The sequence below is a fragment of the Mauremys mutica genome, chromosome 12 (genome assembly GCF_020497125.1).
Source record: "Mauremys mutica isolate MM-2020 ecotype Southern chromosome 12, ASM2049712v1, whole genome shotgun sequence".
Taxonomy (NCBI): Eukaryota; Metazoa; Chordata; order Testudines; family Geoemydidae; genus Mauremys; species Mauremys mutica.
The window spans coordinates 9,591,198-9,605,847 of NC_059083.1; the positions used below are offsets into that span (position 1 = coordinate 9,591,198).

A 14,650-nucleotide genomic window follows, 5' to 3' on the forward strand; every position below is an offset into this window, starting at 1 on the left:
GTACATGCAGGACTCAACAGTTTTTACCAGCCAAGCCACATTCCTGGGAAAGCTCAGATGTGGATTGGCATCTTCAAGTTCATTGTTGGCTTAGGTGGTGCTTGATTGGGCACTTAACTTTGCAAATTCCTTTCTAAAGAAGCTGACCAAATGCCTTACTAAGGTTATTTAAAATCAAGCCAGTACACAGCCAATATTCATAACTTCAAATACAAAAATGATACGTGCATACAAATAGGATGAATAGATTCAGTAGATCATAACCTTTACAGAGATATGTTATATGACATATGTCGCATAAAACATATTCCAGTTATGTCATATATACATTCATAAGTATATTTCCATAAAGTCTTATGGGAGGCACTGTCACAGACTGCAGCCAGGAATCAGGGTGGGCAGAATAGGGCAGGGGTTGGGGTGAAACACTGACTGCACCCCAGGACCAGTGAGATGGGGGCAGGGCCGACTCTAGACCCCAGCGCGCCAAGCGTGCGCGTGGGGCAGCATTTTGCCAGCAGGGTGGCAGGCGGCTCCGGCGGACCTTCCGCAGTCATGCCTGCGGGAGGTCCACCGGAGCCACGGGACCAGTGGCCCCTCCACAGGCAAGTCTGCAAGAGGTCCCCTGGAGCCGCGGGACCAGCGCCCGGCAGCGTGCCCTCTGCGGCATGCTGCCCTGCTTGGGGCTGCCGGATTCCTAGAGCCGCCCCTGGATGGGGGGCAAGGCACCCCAGAGTGACTGCACCCTGGGATAAATGCAGGTTGGGGGGGGCTATGCTCCCTGTAATGACTGTGCTGTGGGATCATGGCACATGTGTGTGGGACTGTGCACCTCCACTGACTGTACTCCAGAAACAGTGCAAGGGGGGGCCGTGCTGCACCCCACAGTGTGCCCCAAGGTCACAGTGTAACAAGACTGGTGCTTCTGAAATGTTGACATGCGCACTGGAGCACAGGCTCTGACCAGGGCAGTTTCTTCAAAGTTCAGCCTGGATAGCACAGTGCAATGTGTGTGACCGATCTGTCTGCAATAACCACTGAGAGAGAGAGAGCTCTTAGCTCGCTGCCTGTCAAGATTTGGCGGAGCAGAACTCACCTAGCAGAGAGACATTGCACACTGAGATCTGCTGCTAAATATGAGTCGGAATGTCCTTAAAGACACGTTCGGAATGGAATGTAAACAGAACTTCTGTTTACATTTAAAGACACGTTCGGAATGGAATGTAAACAGAAGTTCTGTTTACATTTAAAGACACGTTGGGAATGGAATGTAAACAGAAGTTCTGTTTACATTCCATTCCGAACGTGTCTTTAAGGACATTCCGACTCATATTTAGCAGCAGATCTCAGTGTGCAATGTCTCTCTGCTAGGTGAGTTCTGCTTCGCCAAATCTTGACAGGCAGCGAGCTAAGAGCTCTCTCTCTCAGTGGTTATTGCAGACAGATCAGTCACACACACATTGCACTGTGCTATCCAGGCTGAACTTTGAAGCAACTGCCCTGGTCAGAGCCTGTGCTCCAGTGCGCGTGTCAACATTTCAGAAGCACCAGTCTTGCTACATTTCAGAAGCACCAGACCTTGGGGCACACTGCCCCTAGTGGGCTGCCAGCCAACTAGCCACGAGGCGGGTGAGGCAGTGACGTCAGGAGGCAGAGTTGTTAGGGGCGCGCCCTGTGACTGGCCGAGAGACGGCGCAGAGAACCGCCCACCAGCTGGGGCGCGGTATAAAAGCCTGGCACAGGGGTTGGAGCGGAGCCAGTAACGCGCAGTGTTGGGAACAGCAGAAGCCCGTGTCTGCCGATGAAGGCTCCGATCCCCGTGATACGAGTCCGCGGGACGCTCGGGTAAGAGGTGCCGGTACGAGGCCGCCCCGGGCTGGAGGGACTGAAGGACCGAGCGGGGTAGAGAGTCCCGCAGTCCCGGGAAGCCGCCGTTAGACATGTCCTGGCGAAGGGGCGCGGTGCTTGGGGGCAGCCGGGTTCCCCCCGTATGTCGGGGTTACTGGGCAGTGAGAGACCCCCTGTCCTGCCCCTTCTCTGAGGCCCCGCCCTTGCTCCCTCTATCCCCCCTTCCTCCATCACTTGCTCGTTTTCACCAGGCTGGGACAGTGGGGAGGGCTCTGGCTGTGGGTGCAGGCTCTGGGGTGGGGCTGTGACTGAGGGGTTTGGGTGCAGGGGGCCCCGAGGGGTTCAGAATGTTGGAGGTGGCTCCAGGCTGGGGCAGGGGCACAGGAGGGGGTTTGGGGTGCAGGCTACAGGTGGATCTGACCTCAGGTGGCTCCCTGGGAAGTGGGGACGTGTCCCTCTGGCCATGGGTGGCAAGTTTGTAGAAATTTTGGTGGTGCCCAGAACCCGCCCCCCAACTCTGCCCCCACCTGCCTAAGGCTCTGGGAGGGGGCTGGGGGGGAGGTCTGGGGTGCAGATCCTGGGCTGGGGATTAGGGTGCAGGAGGGGTGCAGGCTTTGGGATGGAGTTTGGGTGCAGGCTCTGGGGTGGGGGTGTAGGAAGGGGTGAGGGGTGCAGGCTCCGGGAGGGAGTTTGGGGATAGGAGGGAGTGCAGGGATGAGGGCTGAGGATGAGGGATTCATGATGTGGGAGGGCTGAGGACTGGGGCTGAGGATTAGGGTGCAGGGGAGATGAGGGCTCTGGCTGGGGCGGAAGGGCAGGGTAAGCCTGCCCTGCCAGGTGGAGGTCGGGCACTAGGACCCTGGGCAGCAGACAGCACTTCTGCTGGGAGCTGCTCTACTCTGGCAGGAGAAGCAGGCAGGGGAGAGGTGCCCGTGCGGAGGGGCAGGGTGGGGGGCGGAGACCCATGGGGGCTGGGGCCTGATCCAGGCAGGGCCAGGGGAGAGACCCAGCTTCAAATATTGCTGGAGCAGGGCCCCCAGCCCTGAATATTCCTGGTGCTCAAGCACCACAAACATATATAACCTGCTGCCTATGCCTCTGGCTCCTAGGGGCAGCCAGGGAGGCTCTGTGCACTGCCCCTGTCTGCAGGTGCTGCCCACACTGCTCCCATTGGCTGTGGTTCCTGGTCAATGTGAGCTGTGGGGTTGATGCTTGCGCTGCAGGTAGGGGCAGTGTGCGGAGCCCCCTGGCTGCCCCTGCGCCTAGGAGCCAGAGAAACATCTTGCTGTGGAGCTGGCTGCTGTGGCTAATTGGACTTCTGGTTGAAAACCAGGTGCCTGGCAACCATATCTCTTCTTCCCCCCTCCCCCACCTTCCTGATGGGTGGGGCCTGTAGCAGATCAGGTCTCTAAAGCCCTTTGGGGTGTAGGGGCCGATGGGGCCAAGGGGGTTTAATCATCATGGCACCACCTCTAGTAGGGAGTTGCCCCGCTGGGCAGGGAATGAGAAACCATAAATCACCCTGCTAGGTCTGTCTTGCTTGGTCTGTTTCAGCTTCCACATTGGCTGGAGAGTCCAGAGCAGGAGCCAGGGTCAGGATCCCTGCCCCAGCTCAGCTTCACTGCTGCCACTGAATTGGACCCAGTCAGACAGAGGAGCTGATCCCAGTCAATGCCTGCAGCAGCATCTGTAGCCTGAGTGTTGCTGAGAGACAATGGGGCCAGCACCTGGGGCTGCTGAGAGCAAAGAGCTGCTGCAGGAGAATGATAATAGTGATGGACACCTGGAGACTGAATGGAAGCCAGGTAATGGGGGTTACTGCCCGGGACCAGGCTGGAGAGAGACCCTGAGGCTGCCCCACATGGGGCCATGTTCTCAGTGGCAGCAGCCAGTGCCCAGCAACCCCCCATCTGTGGGCAGCAGGGACTGGGTCTCCCCCAGGGACTCTCAGGGCACCGATCCCGGCTCACAGCTGCTGCCTGGCGCACACAGCGGTGGCCGTGGGGCTGGGCAGGGGCCTTTTGGGCTGGGTGTGTCAGACCCCCTGTGACAGCCCTGGCCCAGCTCTGCCTGGTTCCTTCTCCCCCCTTCTGCTGTGTGTGGCCAGTGCGAGACCCCAGTGTGCGGGGACAGGCGCACTTGGCAGTGTGGGCCCAGCCAGTGCTCAGCAGGGGGCATGGCGCGGGGGTGGGGATGGTGGGGGGGGGGGGGCAGCTTGAGCTCCTGCCACCAGAACAAGTGGGTCTTTATCTCTGTGCCCCTGAGCTCACCAGGCCCTGTGACAGCCTGGCTGGGGGTACCCAGGGAGGGCACTGGTCTGAGGGAAAGGAGGGACTGTTCTGCCAGCCCCGGCCTGCCTGACCCTCCGGGCGCCTCTCCCAGAGCGTCTGACGGGAGGAGCCATCGACAGAACGGGGCATGTTCTAGGGCAGCTCCAGCCCTGGTGCTGTCAGTGAGACGTGTCCTCGCAGCCCGGCCTGACGGGTCTTTGTGTTTCAGAACCTCGTTGTAACTGCAGGACACACAAAGCACGTACCATCATCGTAGCTGTCGTCCTCACATCCGTGTTCTTGGTTCTGATTGCTGTCATTGCTCATCTGGCAGGTGAATTTCCAATGCCCTTCCCCCCCCACCCCTGTCTTTGCCTCCCTGGAGCTACCGTAGTCAGTCTCTCCTCATGGCCTGTCTAGCTTCAGCAGCTGGGCCAGAGGATTCCTGGAGGATGTTCCTTGCAGACCCTTCTCCCGCTCCCTCCCAGAGACCCGCATGTGAGGCCTCTCTCTGTGGGTTGGGATGAGCAGATTCATGTTAGCTCCCACCTTCCTGGGGGTGGTTGAGGGGACAAGATTCAGAGCAACAATGAGCCCTTTGCCTGCAGCATGTCACCCTGAGGTACCAGCCTGGCCTTCCTGCATTGCCGGGTCATGCCCAGGGCCAGGCTGAAATGAGCCGCAGAATTCAGTGTCGACACCTCCATTATTGCAGCATTGAAACTCACCCCTTGAGGACTGTGGCAGTGAAGGGTCCCTTAGCTCCAGGGCCAGCTTTAGCAAGTGCGGGGCCCAATTCGAACCATTTCAACGGGGCCCCGGCAGGGATGACTATATTAAAAATGTAAAAAACACGTGGGGCTTGTACTCACCGGGCGGTGCTCCGAGTCTTCGGCGGCGGGTCCTTCGCTTGCTCTGGGTCTTCAGCGGCACTTCAGTGGCACTGAAGGACCCGCCGCCAAAGACCCGGAGCGCTGCCAGGTGAGTAAAAATTTAAAAGGTGCCTCTAGCCAGGGAAGAGATTCTCACTGGGCCCGGGGCCCTCTTAGGTGCGGGGCCCGATTCGGGGGAATTGGCCTAAAGCCGGCCCTGCTTAGCTCCATTCACTCCCCCGGTTTGCACAGACAGTGCATGTTAGTGCAGAGGGCGGCTGTTTGTGGTGAATGTGAACCCTGCTGTATCTGCCCAGTAGCCTGGGGAAGAGGGTGCTGTGACATGCTCCCAGCAGGGGATTTCTCTCTTTCCCTGGGATTGGATCACTGGACCCCAGGAGGGTTTAGCGCTGGCAGAGGGGGTTGAATCCAGGTCTGCCTGCATTAGGAATCCTCTGTGCTGATGTAATGTCAGTGGAGGTGAATTGGTACAAACTGCTAATGTAGACAAGCTGGTGCAGCTCACAGCAGTAAGTTGCCACATGGCTTGCTCTGGTTCCAGTGCATCTACACCAGGGGTGTGCACTGGTGTAACTATCTCACCCAGAGTGCACTGGTGCAAACTGCCCTGCTATCGGTAGGCCCTACTCCCAGCTCCCTGCTGTAATGACAGGCTGTTGGAATGGGCAGCATTGGCTCACACAGTGCAAGGGAGCACCTGTGAGTTTGGGGTTGCGCACTTACAGGTGCAGGGAGCACCCCAGAACCTGTAGCATTTTGCAATGGGGACACAGGGTGAAGGTGGCACCAATTAGAGGCCCCAGAACTGAAAGCTCCTTGCTGTATTTAAAGGGGCCTAGTTGGTCTGGCAGCCCCTCCCCTGGGGGCCTACACAGTCACATATCCAGCACTCTGCAGAGGCTGTGAAGTTTGAAATTGTGCTCCTCTCAGCTGCAGCTACTCCCTAAAATGAGAGATACAAATTATACACTGAAGAGATGCCATAAAATGTCTTATGCATGGACTGCTCTGCTCCATTCCATGCACCAGAGTGCATGGCTCTGCACCATTATCTGTAGGGAAATACATGCCTTGTGCACATGCTGCTTGTTCTTAGATCACAAAGGCTTCAGCTCCTAACGTTCTCCCAAATTTAGAGCCAGGGTGAGTGAGGTAATAAGTTTTACTGGACTGCCATGGGGGTCCACTCACCACAGAGGGTACCTCCTGCTGGTCACTCTGGGGATCAGCTCCTTCCAGGTGCTGGGCCTCCTACTGTTACTCACACCTTCTTGTCAACTGTTTGACATGAGCTGCCCTGATTACCACGACAAAGGTGTGACTTTTTGTCCTGTTAATAGCCCACTTTAATTGAATTGTCTCTACCACCCCCCACTTGATAAGGCAACTCCCATCTTCTCATGTACTGTTATATAGATCTTCCTACTGTATTTTCCACTCCATGCATCTGATGAAGTGGATTATAGCCCATGAAAGCTTATGCCCAAATGAATTTTAGTCTCTAAGGTGCCACTAGTATGCCTCGTTGTTTTTGTTCCTCCTTTGGTGGTCTCTCCACCCGTTGTTCTCTCTCTCCAGGAGCTCCAGCTCTCTCTTCGTGACCAGGCAATCTGTTCTCCACTGCCTGCCCAGTGCCACTTCCCCAGTGGCTGGTAGGGAACCTGGGCCTGCTTTGTACTCCAGGTTCCAGTTCAGGGACCCTAGACAAGCTCTGCACTAATCTGCTTATCACTGGACCTGGCCTTGCCTTGCCTATATCTATCTATCTCTTCCCCCCCCTATCTGTGGTCACCTCTCAGGAAATGTCCCTGCAGCCCCTTTCTGCTCTCAGTTCCTCTGCTTTATACAGGCCTCTCCTCTTCCCATCTGGCTGTGCCTCATCTAATCAATCCCTGCTCCCTGGCTTTTCCTCCAGGTGCAGCCTGGACAGTTAATTGGCCCATTTAGCCAATTTAACCCCTCCCAGCCTTGTGTGGGGCAGACACCCCATCATGTGGACCAACTTCTGCTGGTGCAAGGGATAAGCTTTTGGGCTACACAGATGCTCTTCTTCGGGTCTTGCAAAGGTTCTCAGGGAGTCAGAAGGTGGAACGGATTGTTTAGAATAAGTAATTAACGTGCATTCTGAGGAACCATTCAAGGTGGAGTGGCTCATTAACACCTCTGCAGACATAAAACAAAAACAAGGGGGCTAGTGGGTCACAGATTATTATAATTAGCCATAAATCCAGTGTCTCAGTCCAGGATTCTTAGTGTCTAGCAAAGTTATGACTTTAAGCTTCCAGGCTTGTCTTTTGAAGGTGTTGGGCAGGTTTCCTTTGAGGATGAGTACTGAGGTCAGATATCAAGTGATTACTTTGTAACAAGTATCAGAGGGGTAGCTGTGTTAGTCTGGATCTGTAAAAGCAGCAAAGAATCCTGTGGCACTTTATTGACTAACAGACATTTTGGAGCATGAGCTTTCGTGGGTGAATACCCACTTCGTCGGATGCAAGTACATTCACCCATGAAAGCTCATGCTCCAAAATGTCTGTTAGTCAATAAGGTGCCACAGGATTCTTTGCTGCTTTTGTAACAAGTGTTCAACCATGAGTGATAGTGGGGTTTTTTGTTTGTTATAATTTTTCTGTGTGAGTTCATTCAAGAGTGTCATGATTGTCTGGTTTCACCCACATAGTTGTTGGGGCATTTGATGCATTGGCTGAGGTTACCCCAGATGTTGTATAGGCATGTGTGGGATCCATGGATCTTGAAAGGTGTGTTGTGTTAATCGTAGTGGTGGAGCTACGACTGCAGGTTTTGCATCTGTTGTCCTGGCAGAGTCTAGTGTCGCTTTGAGTGGTTGCCCTGATCTGTGGGGAACTTGTTTCTGATGATAAGGTTGGAGGGTTTGAAGGCCAGAAGAGGGGGGTTTAGGAAAGATCTTTCAGGCTGTGGTCCCCCCGGAGTATGTGTTGTAACTGTTTAATGATACCGCACATGGGTTCCAGTGTGGGGTGATAACTCAGGGTGTGCGGTTGGGGGGGTGTCTTTACTTTTGTGTTGAAGCAGGTTGTCTTGGGGTATTTGGGTTAGCAGCTCTTACCATAGTGACCCTAACAACTCTGACTCTGGCTACTCATCCACTGCACTGGCCTCGCAGGTCTCCTTCATGGTTTACATGGGTGACCCTGCTGCTGCGCTCTTGAGGCATTGAAAGGGCTCCAGTGAGGGTTTCCAACGAGTTTCCTTCTTGCAGTGGTATGTGGGAGAAGAAATGGCTCTACGTAAGAGATGAATCAAGTTAAAACGTTCCTGGTCCGTCAGTGTCACAGGCCCTCTCCTATTACTTGAGGTCTGATGCCTCCTAGTGGCCATTTTGTGTCCGACTGAAATTACTTCAAATCCCTCAGCTATTCACCTGCCTTTTATTCCTCTGAACATGCAACTGTTGGTCTTGTGCCTGGGATGAAATGCTGTGAGCTGTGTGACACCCCTAGGCTGGGTGTGTCCCTTCCTGCCAGGCAAACATAACCTGGCAAACATCTCCATCGCCCTGCGTCTGGCTGTGCTGGACGGGCCCGGGCAGCGGGTGTTCAGTCTGGTGAAGGGCAGGGAGTTTGTTCCCATCGTCATCTCAACCTGCCTCTCCTGGGAAGCCAAGTGCAGAGCAGGCACAGGGGAGAACCAGCCCAGGCCCCAGGCTAGCAGGATTCTTTGGGGTAACAGACCTGCCAAATCATTTTGAATTTGATCTCTTATCTATTAATTATTGCCCCCCCACCCCGATAACTGTCCCCTCCCTCTGCAGCTCCCTGCCCACCCCCTGCTCTAACACTGAGCTTGGGCCCAGCTCTGTGCTGGGTTTCATAGCATGAGCTCTTGAATAGGAACCCAAGAGAGAGAGGCCAGGGTCAGATAATGCCCCTCTGGGGCTGGATTCCCAGTGTCCTCCTGGCTCCCTCCCAGCACCTGCCAGGGTTGGAGGTGTCTCAGAAGCCTGGGGCTCAGGGGCTCATCTCCCCATGTTCTCCTCATGGCCGGGCGGCAGGTCCCACTCACACCACATGTTACTGTCTCATTCTCAGTGCTGAGACCTAAGCTTCAGTCAACTGATCTGGGGCCCCCTGCTGTGCCCTGGTGCCCGGACGGCTGGGTCAGGTACCGAGGGAAATGCTACTATTTCTCTGAGACTGAAGGGAACTGGAACTACAGCCGGAGCAACTGCTCCTCCCTCGGTGCCTCCCTGGCTGGGATCGACAGTGAGCAGGACAGGGTGAGATACTCTCTCTAATTGCGATACACTGGCCTTGGCACAGCACCAGCTGCAGTAGGACCTGGGGGCGAGGAGCAGCTCTGAGCCCTCCTGTGCTGGGAGGACGGAGTGAATGAACAACCAGCAGCTGAATCCCAGCCCTGGCTAGACCCAGGGCTCCCCTACGGTCACACCCAAACACTAGAGATCACCCACTCTCAGCTGCCCCCATCCTTCCGTAGGAGACAGCCCCTCTAGGGCTGGGCTAGCTCGGGCATCTCCTGGCCTGTTGGCTGCCTGGAGTGGGATGGAGAACACAGGCAGTGCTCCTGTTCTGGGGGTGGGAAAGCGCTGCCAGCTGAGGATTGGGGCTGGGGGGGCTCCTCTCTCGCTGGCTGAGGATGTAGAGCAGTGACTCAACCTTTCCAGACCACTGTACCCCTTTCAGGAGGCTGATGTATCTTGTGTACCCCCAGTTTCATTTCACTTAAAAACTGCTTGCTTGCAAATACAGCCGCTATTACTGACAAACTGCTGCCTTTCTCACTTCTACCATATAATTATAAAATTAATTGGAACAGAAATATTGAAAATACATGTCAGTGTACAGTACATAGAGCAGTATAAACAAGTCAGTGTCTGTATGAAATGTTAGTTTGCACTGACTTCACTACTGCTTTTCATGTAGCTTGTAAAACTAGGCAAATCTCTAGATGAGTTGCTGTGCCCCTGGAAGACCCCTGTGTATCCCCAGGGGTACATGTACCTCTGGTCGAGAACTACTGATGCAGAGGGTCTTCTCACACTTCCCCTTCTTGGCTGAGGATGGGGGTTTGGGGGGCTCCTCTCAGCATTGACCACTCCCTTTTCAGATTGACCCCGTCTCTTATCTTGCTGTGGTGAGCGGCGGCTGCTCTGTGAGAAGAGATGTCTCTGCAGAGAGCTCAGACCTAGCAGCTGCCCCCAGGCCAGGGGAACTTGGGGTGCGGGTGACTGGGAGCACAGGGGCGGGGCTGCTGTGTGCGGTGGGAGGGTTAATACTGCCTGGAGACCTTGTGCTTTGCACGAGAGAGGGGGAAATCCAGCGTCCTTCTGAAAATAAATTGAACCCCTTCAATGTGTGACTGGGATTCTCTGCAGCACAGAGCCGTGGGGGGAGGGGGCACCAGAGCTGGGACTGATCTGTAATGTCCCTTGGCTTTCTTTAAGATGTTCCTGCTGTGCTATAAGGGTGTCCATGACCACTGGATCGGCCTCCGGAGGGAGCAGGGGCAGCCCTGGAAATGGACCAATGGCACCGAATTCAACCGCCTGTAAGTCTCTCATCCCTGTTTACTAATTCCCTGGGCTTGGGGTTTCTGGTATCTGAGCTGTTTAAGTTCAGGTGGATCCACCATTCAGTGCTACTGAAACAACCAGACACGACCCTGGTCCATTCACGTCCTGCGTGTATCAGAGACCGATGGGAGCCGGTGTGTCCCGGAACTCTCGTCTCCTCCCCGCAGCGCGGTGCTGGGCCGGAGACAGAGCCCGCCACAGCCAGAGGTGCCCTTGCAGCGTGCTGGGATTTCAGCTGGGACACTTGCTGTCCTTCCCCTGCCCTCTTCAGCGAGGTCCCTGGGGTGTCTGACACCACCCCCACCCCTGGGAAAAGGAGGGAGCTGGAGGATTGCAGCCAGCAGGTTTGAGTGACTTGGTCGGTGAGGCCTCTGAATCTGCAACAAGGCACCGATGTTAAAATTTGCGATCAAATGGTCTGTCACAAAACAAATAGGGACCCAGGAGTTCATGCAGGTATGTATTCCCCAAACTGTCACAGGCCACTGCCATTCAGGTGCCCAGTATAAATCTAGCAACCTAACTCTATATGCACAGAGAGCCTTGACCAAGGTCCAGGCACTATAGTGCATGTTTGGGGCCTCAGATCCTGGAGTCATGTGATTGCAGTACAGTCACATAGACAAGTCTCTGTTCCTTGTGGTTGCTGGGAAATGTGACCTGAGTGTAACCAACATAGCAGCACCTGCCTGAGTCTGCAGAGAGCCTGAGCCAATAGCTCAGAAGGGGGAACTGCTCCATGCATCTCAATGGGATGTTAACTCTGAAACTTGCTGCCCTGAGGGGTTCCCCGAAGCCCATCCCAGTAGAGGACTCTTCATGGGGAGTCCTCGCTGCTGCCACCTCCTCAAGGCTTGACTGAGATAATGTCAATGGGGGATCCCACCCAGAGTCCTCTGCTCAGGTGGGAGGGTGTTCCCTTCTCTGGGATGGACCCAACCCACCTGGAGACAGACTGGGGGTGGGGGAGACCCTAGTCTGCTCAGAGTGGCGCTGGCCCCCCTGGCAGATGACTGTGGTGTATGTGACCTGTCACTAGCTGGGATGGGAACGTGGGGAGCCCCATGTGGGGTTTGCCTTGATCCTGCCCTTCACCCAGGGCCAAAGTGCTGCCTCCAGCGCTAACGTGAGGCACTGCAAGAGCTGATGTCATCTCACAACACTGCTGTGTTTGTGCTGCAGTCCCTGTGCTGCTGCCACTTCGGTGCAGTCTGTCCTGAGAGGCCTCTGCCTTGACGGGATGATGGAAACTGTCCAGGGAGCCCCCATCTGGCTCTTTCACCTGGTGGTTACAGCTGCTCCCTGCCATGCAAATGCATCTGCAGTCTCTGCCCCGGGGCAGCCTGGCTGGGTTGTGCTGGGGAGTCTGGACCTGCAGGGGCCCGTCCTAACCCAGGCTGGGCGGGAGTGAGCCGGGAGTGGGATCAAAATATCCACCCATTTTCATGGTGACCAGGCCAGCTTCTTAGACCCGCCTGTGCAGTTGGGAGAATCCTGAATAGAGTCAGGTCAATATTTTTTTTTTTTTCCCAGCAAATAGTAACTTTCCCAAAAAGTGCATTTTGGGGGCAGTGTAACTATTTGCAAATCATTTTCTCCCCCCAGCTACAACTAAGTTAAAAAAATAAAAACGGTGAAATGCTTTGTTTTGGTCATTTCCAATCTAAACATTTTGACTTTTTTTGTTTTGAACTGTGTTTTTGAAATTTCATTTTTTGTTTTTTAAAGAAATAGCTAAAGTTGAAACACCCAAAATTGAAATGAAAAACTTGGTTTTGGGTTAAATGAAATGTTTCGTTTGATGCAACACAATTTTTTTCTGTTTCATTTTGTTTTCAGGCGTCTTTTGAGCCGAAATGAAGAGTTTTCATTTCAGGGAGGGAGGGGGAAACAAATCAGTTTTGATTTGAACCAAACTATATTTCAGTTTGGCCCCTGAGCTGAACAATGAACGATTTGCTCCGCTCTGCTCCCGAGGGGCTGTGAGAGTAGCTGCTCCGCACTCAGGCCTGCACTGAGGAGAACGGCTCCCCGGGCTGTGACTGGTGTGAAATGCCCGGGCTCTGCCTGACCCCAGCTCCCTGGCTTCTGTGTTGCAGGTTTCGGATAAGAGGAGGCAGTGACTGCGCGTATCTGAACGACAAGAAAGGGGTCAGCAGCTCACGGTGCTCCATGGAAAGACGGTGGATCTGTAGCAACCCTGAGGTGTATGTGATGGGCAAAGGGACTGCACTGGAAGGGAGCTCAAAATAAGCCTCCTAGAAATGACACTGATACAACTCGTACCTACTTGAATGAACCGTGTCCCCATTCATCAGCCTGGCCAAGATCTCAAAATCAGGCAGTGGGGCCCTCAAGCGATAAGTGTGTCATTTAAACTGTGGATTCTTTGTATGTGCCTTCTGCTTCTGAACCTTTACACTCAGACACATTGTCAAGCTTTTCTGTGCAGCTGAGAGGGCGAGATCTTATGAGAAGGAGTCTCAGCCACACACTGGGGAAGTAAGGGAAGGGGAGGCCTTGTTAGCTTAGACTCCAGAACAGCGTTTCTCAAATGTGGCCACCAGCCGATTGTTTTGTAGCCACAAGAGCCTCCGAAGTGCCCCAACAATTGCTGAGATAAGCAGCTATTGGCAGTCATAGTTGGCAAGATCACTGTGTGGTGTTTGGGTAGGTTGCGATTGTTCCTGGCAGCAGGTGAAAGTTAAAAATGCAAATGGAGACCAAAATATTTCAGATAATCCAGTGCCAGAAAATGACCCTGAATGTGATGGACTGTCCCAGATGAGCCACCTGCTTCTAATAAAAGCAAAACAAGGGGATGGGGGAGGGGGGCAGAGAACACTTCAGCACTGGCGGAAAGGTAGTTTCTGGTATTTCTGAAGCCGTCCGATTCCGTTTCTGAGCAAGTTGCAGAGTGCACTCTTTGTAAGAGAAATTCATCACATTGAAATGTAGGTAGTGCAGCGTCCCTATAGCACTCATGCAGGGGAAGTTGAACAAAATTATCACGGTGAGTTTCAAAGGCCCAAACTGTTACATGATGCAAAAACTGAGCTCAAAAGTCAACAGCAACAGCTCAGATTTTGTTACTATTATTATTACTAGCTTGGATTAATTTTTGTCTGTGAAAGAAATTTTGGACCTTGGCAGATACGTTCTTTGATTATTATTTGGACTTCTCTTACGTAAATATTTTTTTAATTTAGTTCAGAATGGTACAAACCATCCACCTATTTACCAAAAAAGCAAAACAACAGAAAAGACCAGAATGTGCAAGGCACTTTTTTGTGTTTAGGCCCAGTAAAGAATAGACACAACTCTCCCTTACATTTACTATTGAATCTGCAAAATACCCTACGGGAATATGCACAGGTGATTTATTTATGTTTGTCCTACGGTTAATTACTGTCAGAGCCACATTCTGAGGTTGCCAAAATTTTGTGAGATCCCTGGCTCTAGAAAGTGTTATGGTTTAGTTTTCTATGTAACTAAGGTGGCCAAATAGCAAGTGGGGGGTAATAGAAGCCTATATAAGAGAGAGATTCCCCAAGTTGGGACTTTCCCTATAAAATCAGGACATCTGGTACATCCCTATATGTAATCATTAATTTCCAGTATTTATTCACTCTCGCTTCTCTAATCTCTGATAAACTCCTAAATCTACATATATATAGAAAACAAGACTAAGTGCTGTGTTTTAAATAGTGTGGTTGCCCTGAATTGAATCTGACAAACTGCTGTGGACTGCAGCTGTGGGAAGAGGGAGTCAGTTCTGTGCATGCTCAGTGGAACGGGCTGAGCACTCCAGGGGGACACTCAGAGGCTTGGGGGGGGGGGTGCTGGTCACTAACCTGTACAGAGAGCGAGGCCTGCAGGGGGCTGGAAGTGTCGGGCTTGCGCTGCCAGGGGGAGGTGGTGGCAGAGAGCTGACCCATGGCAGGTATGGTCAAGGCTCCCCCAAAGTTGCCCCATATGCCTGCTATGAATCGCTCAAACGGGCACCTGTACCCTGCTCATTCCACCCCTGTGCCCCCAGGTACAACCCGCACCAGGCATTCTACCGC

General features: G+C 53.5%; 1 protein-coding gene across 1 annotated transcript; it reads left to right on the forward strand.

Moving 5' to 3' along the window:
* The first annotated feature begins 1,581 nt into the window (after positions 1-1,581).
* Positions 1,582-14,414, forward strand: LOC123345633 (C-type lectin domain family 2 member D-like). Its single transcript, XM_044982624.1, has 6 exons — positions 1,582-1,845; positions 3,403-3,653; positions 4,348-4,452; positions 9,079-9,266; positions 10,455-10,558; positions 12,683-14,414. The coding sequence occupies exons 2-6, from the start codon at positions 3,563-3,565 to the stop codon at positions 12,834-12,836; spliced, it is 642 nt and encodes a 213-aa protein (XP_044838559.1). The 5' UTR covers positions 1,582-1,845; positions 3,403-3,562; the 3' UTR covers positions 12,837-14,414.
* The last annotated feature ends 236 nt before the right edge of the window (positions 14,415-14,650 follow it).

What these genes read in the sequence shown, in the direction of transcription:
- LOC123345633 (XM_044982624.1), top strand. Translation starts at nt 3,563, where the DNA reads ATGGGGCCAGCACCTGGGGCTGCTGAGAGCAAAGAGCTGCTGCAGGAG. An exon ending in TGTCATTGCTCATCTGGCAG is followed by an intron (nt 4,453 to 9,078) that starts GTGAATTTCCAA and finishes TCTCATTCTCAG; the next exon opens with TGCTGAGACCTAAGCTTCAG. An exon ending in TCGACAGTGAGCAGGACAGG is followed by an intron (nt 9,267 to 10,454) that starts GTGAGATACTCT and finishes GCTTTCTTTAAG; the next exon opens with ATGTTCCTGCTGTGCTATAA.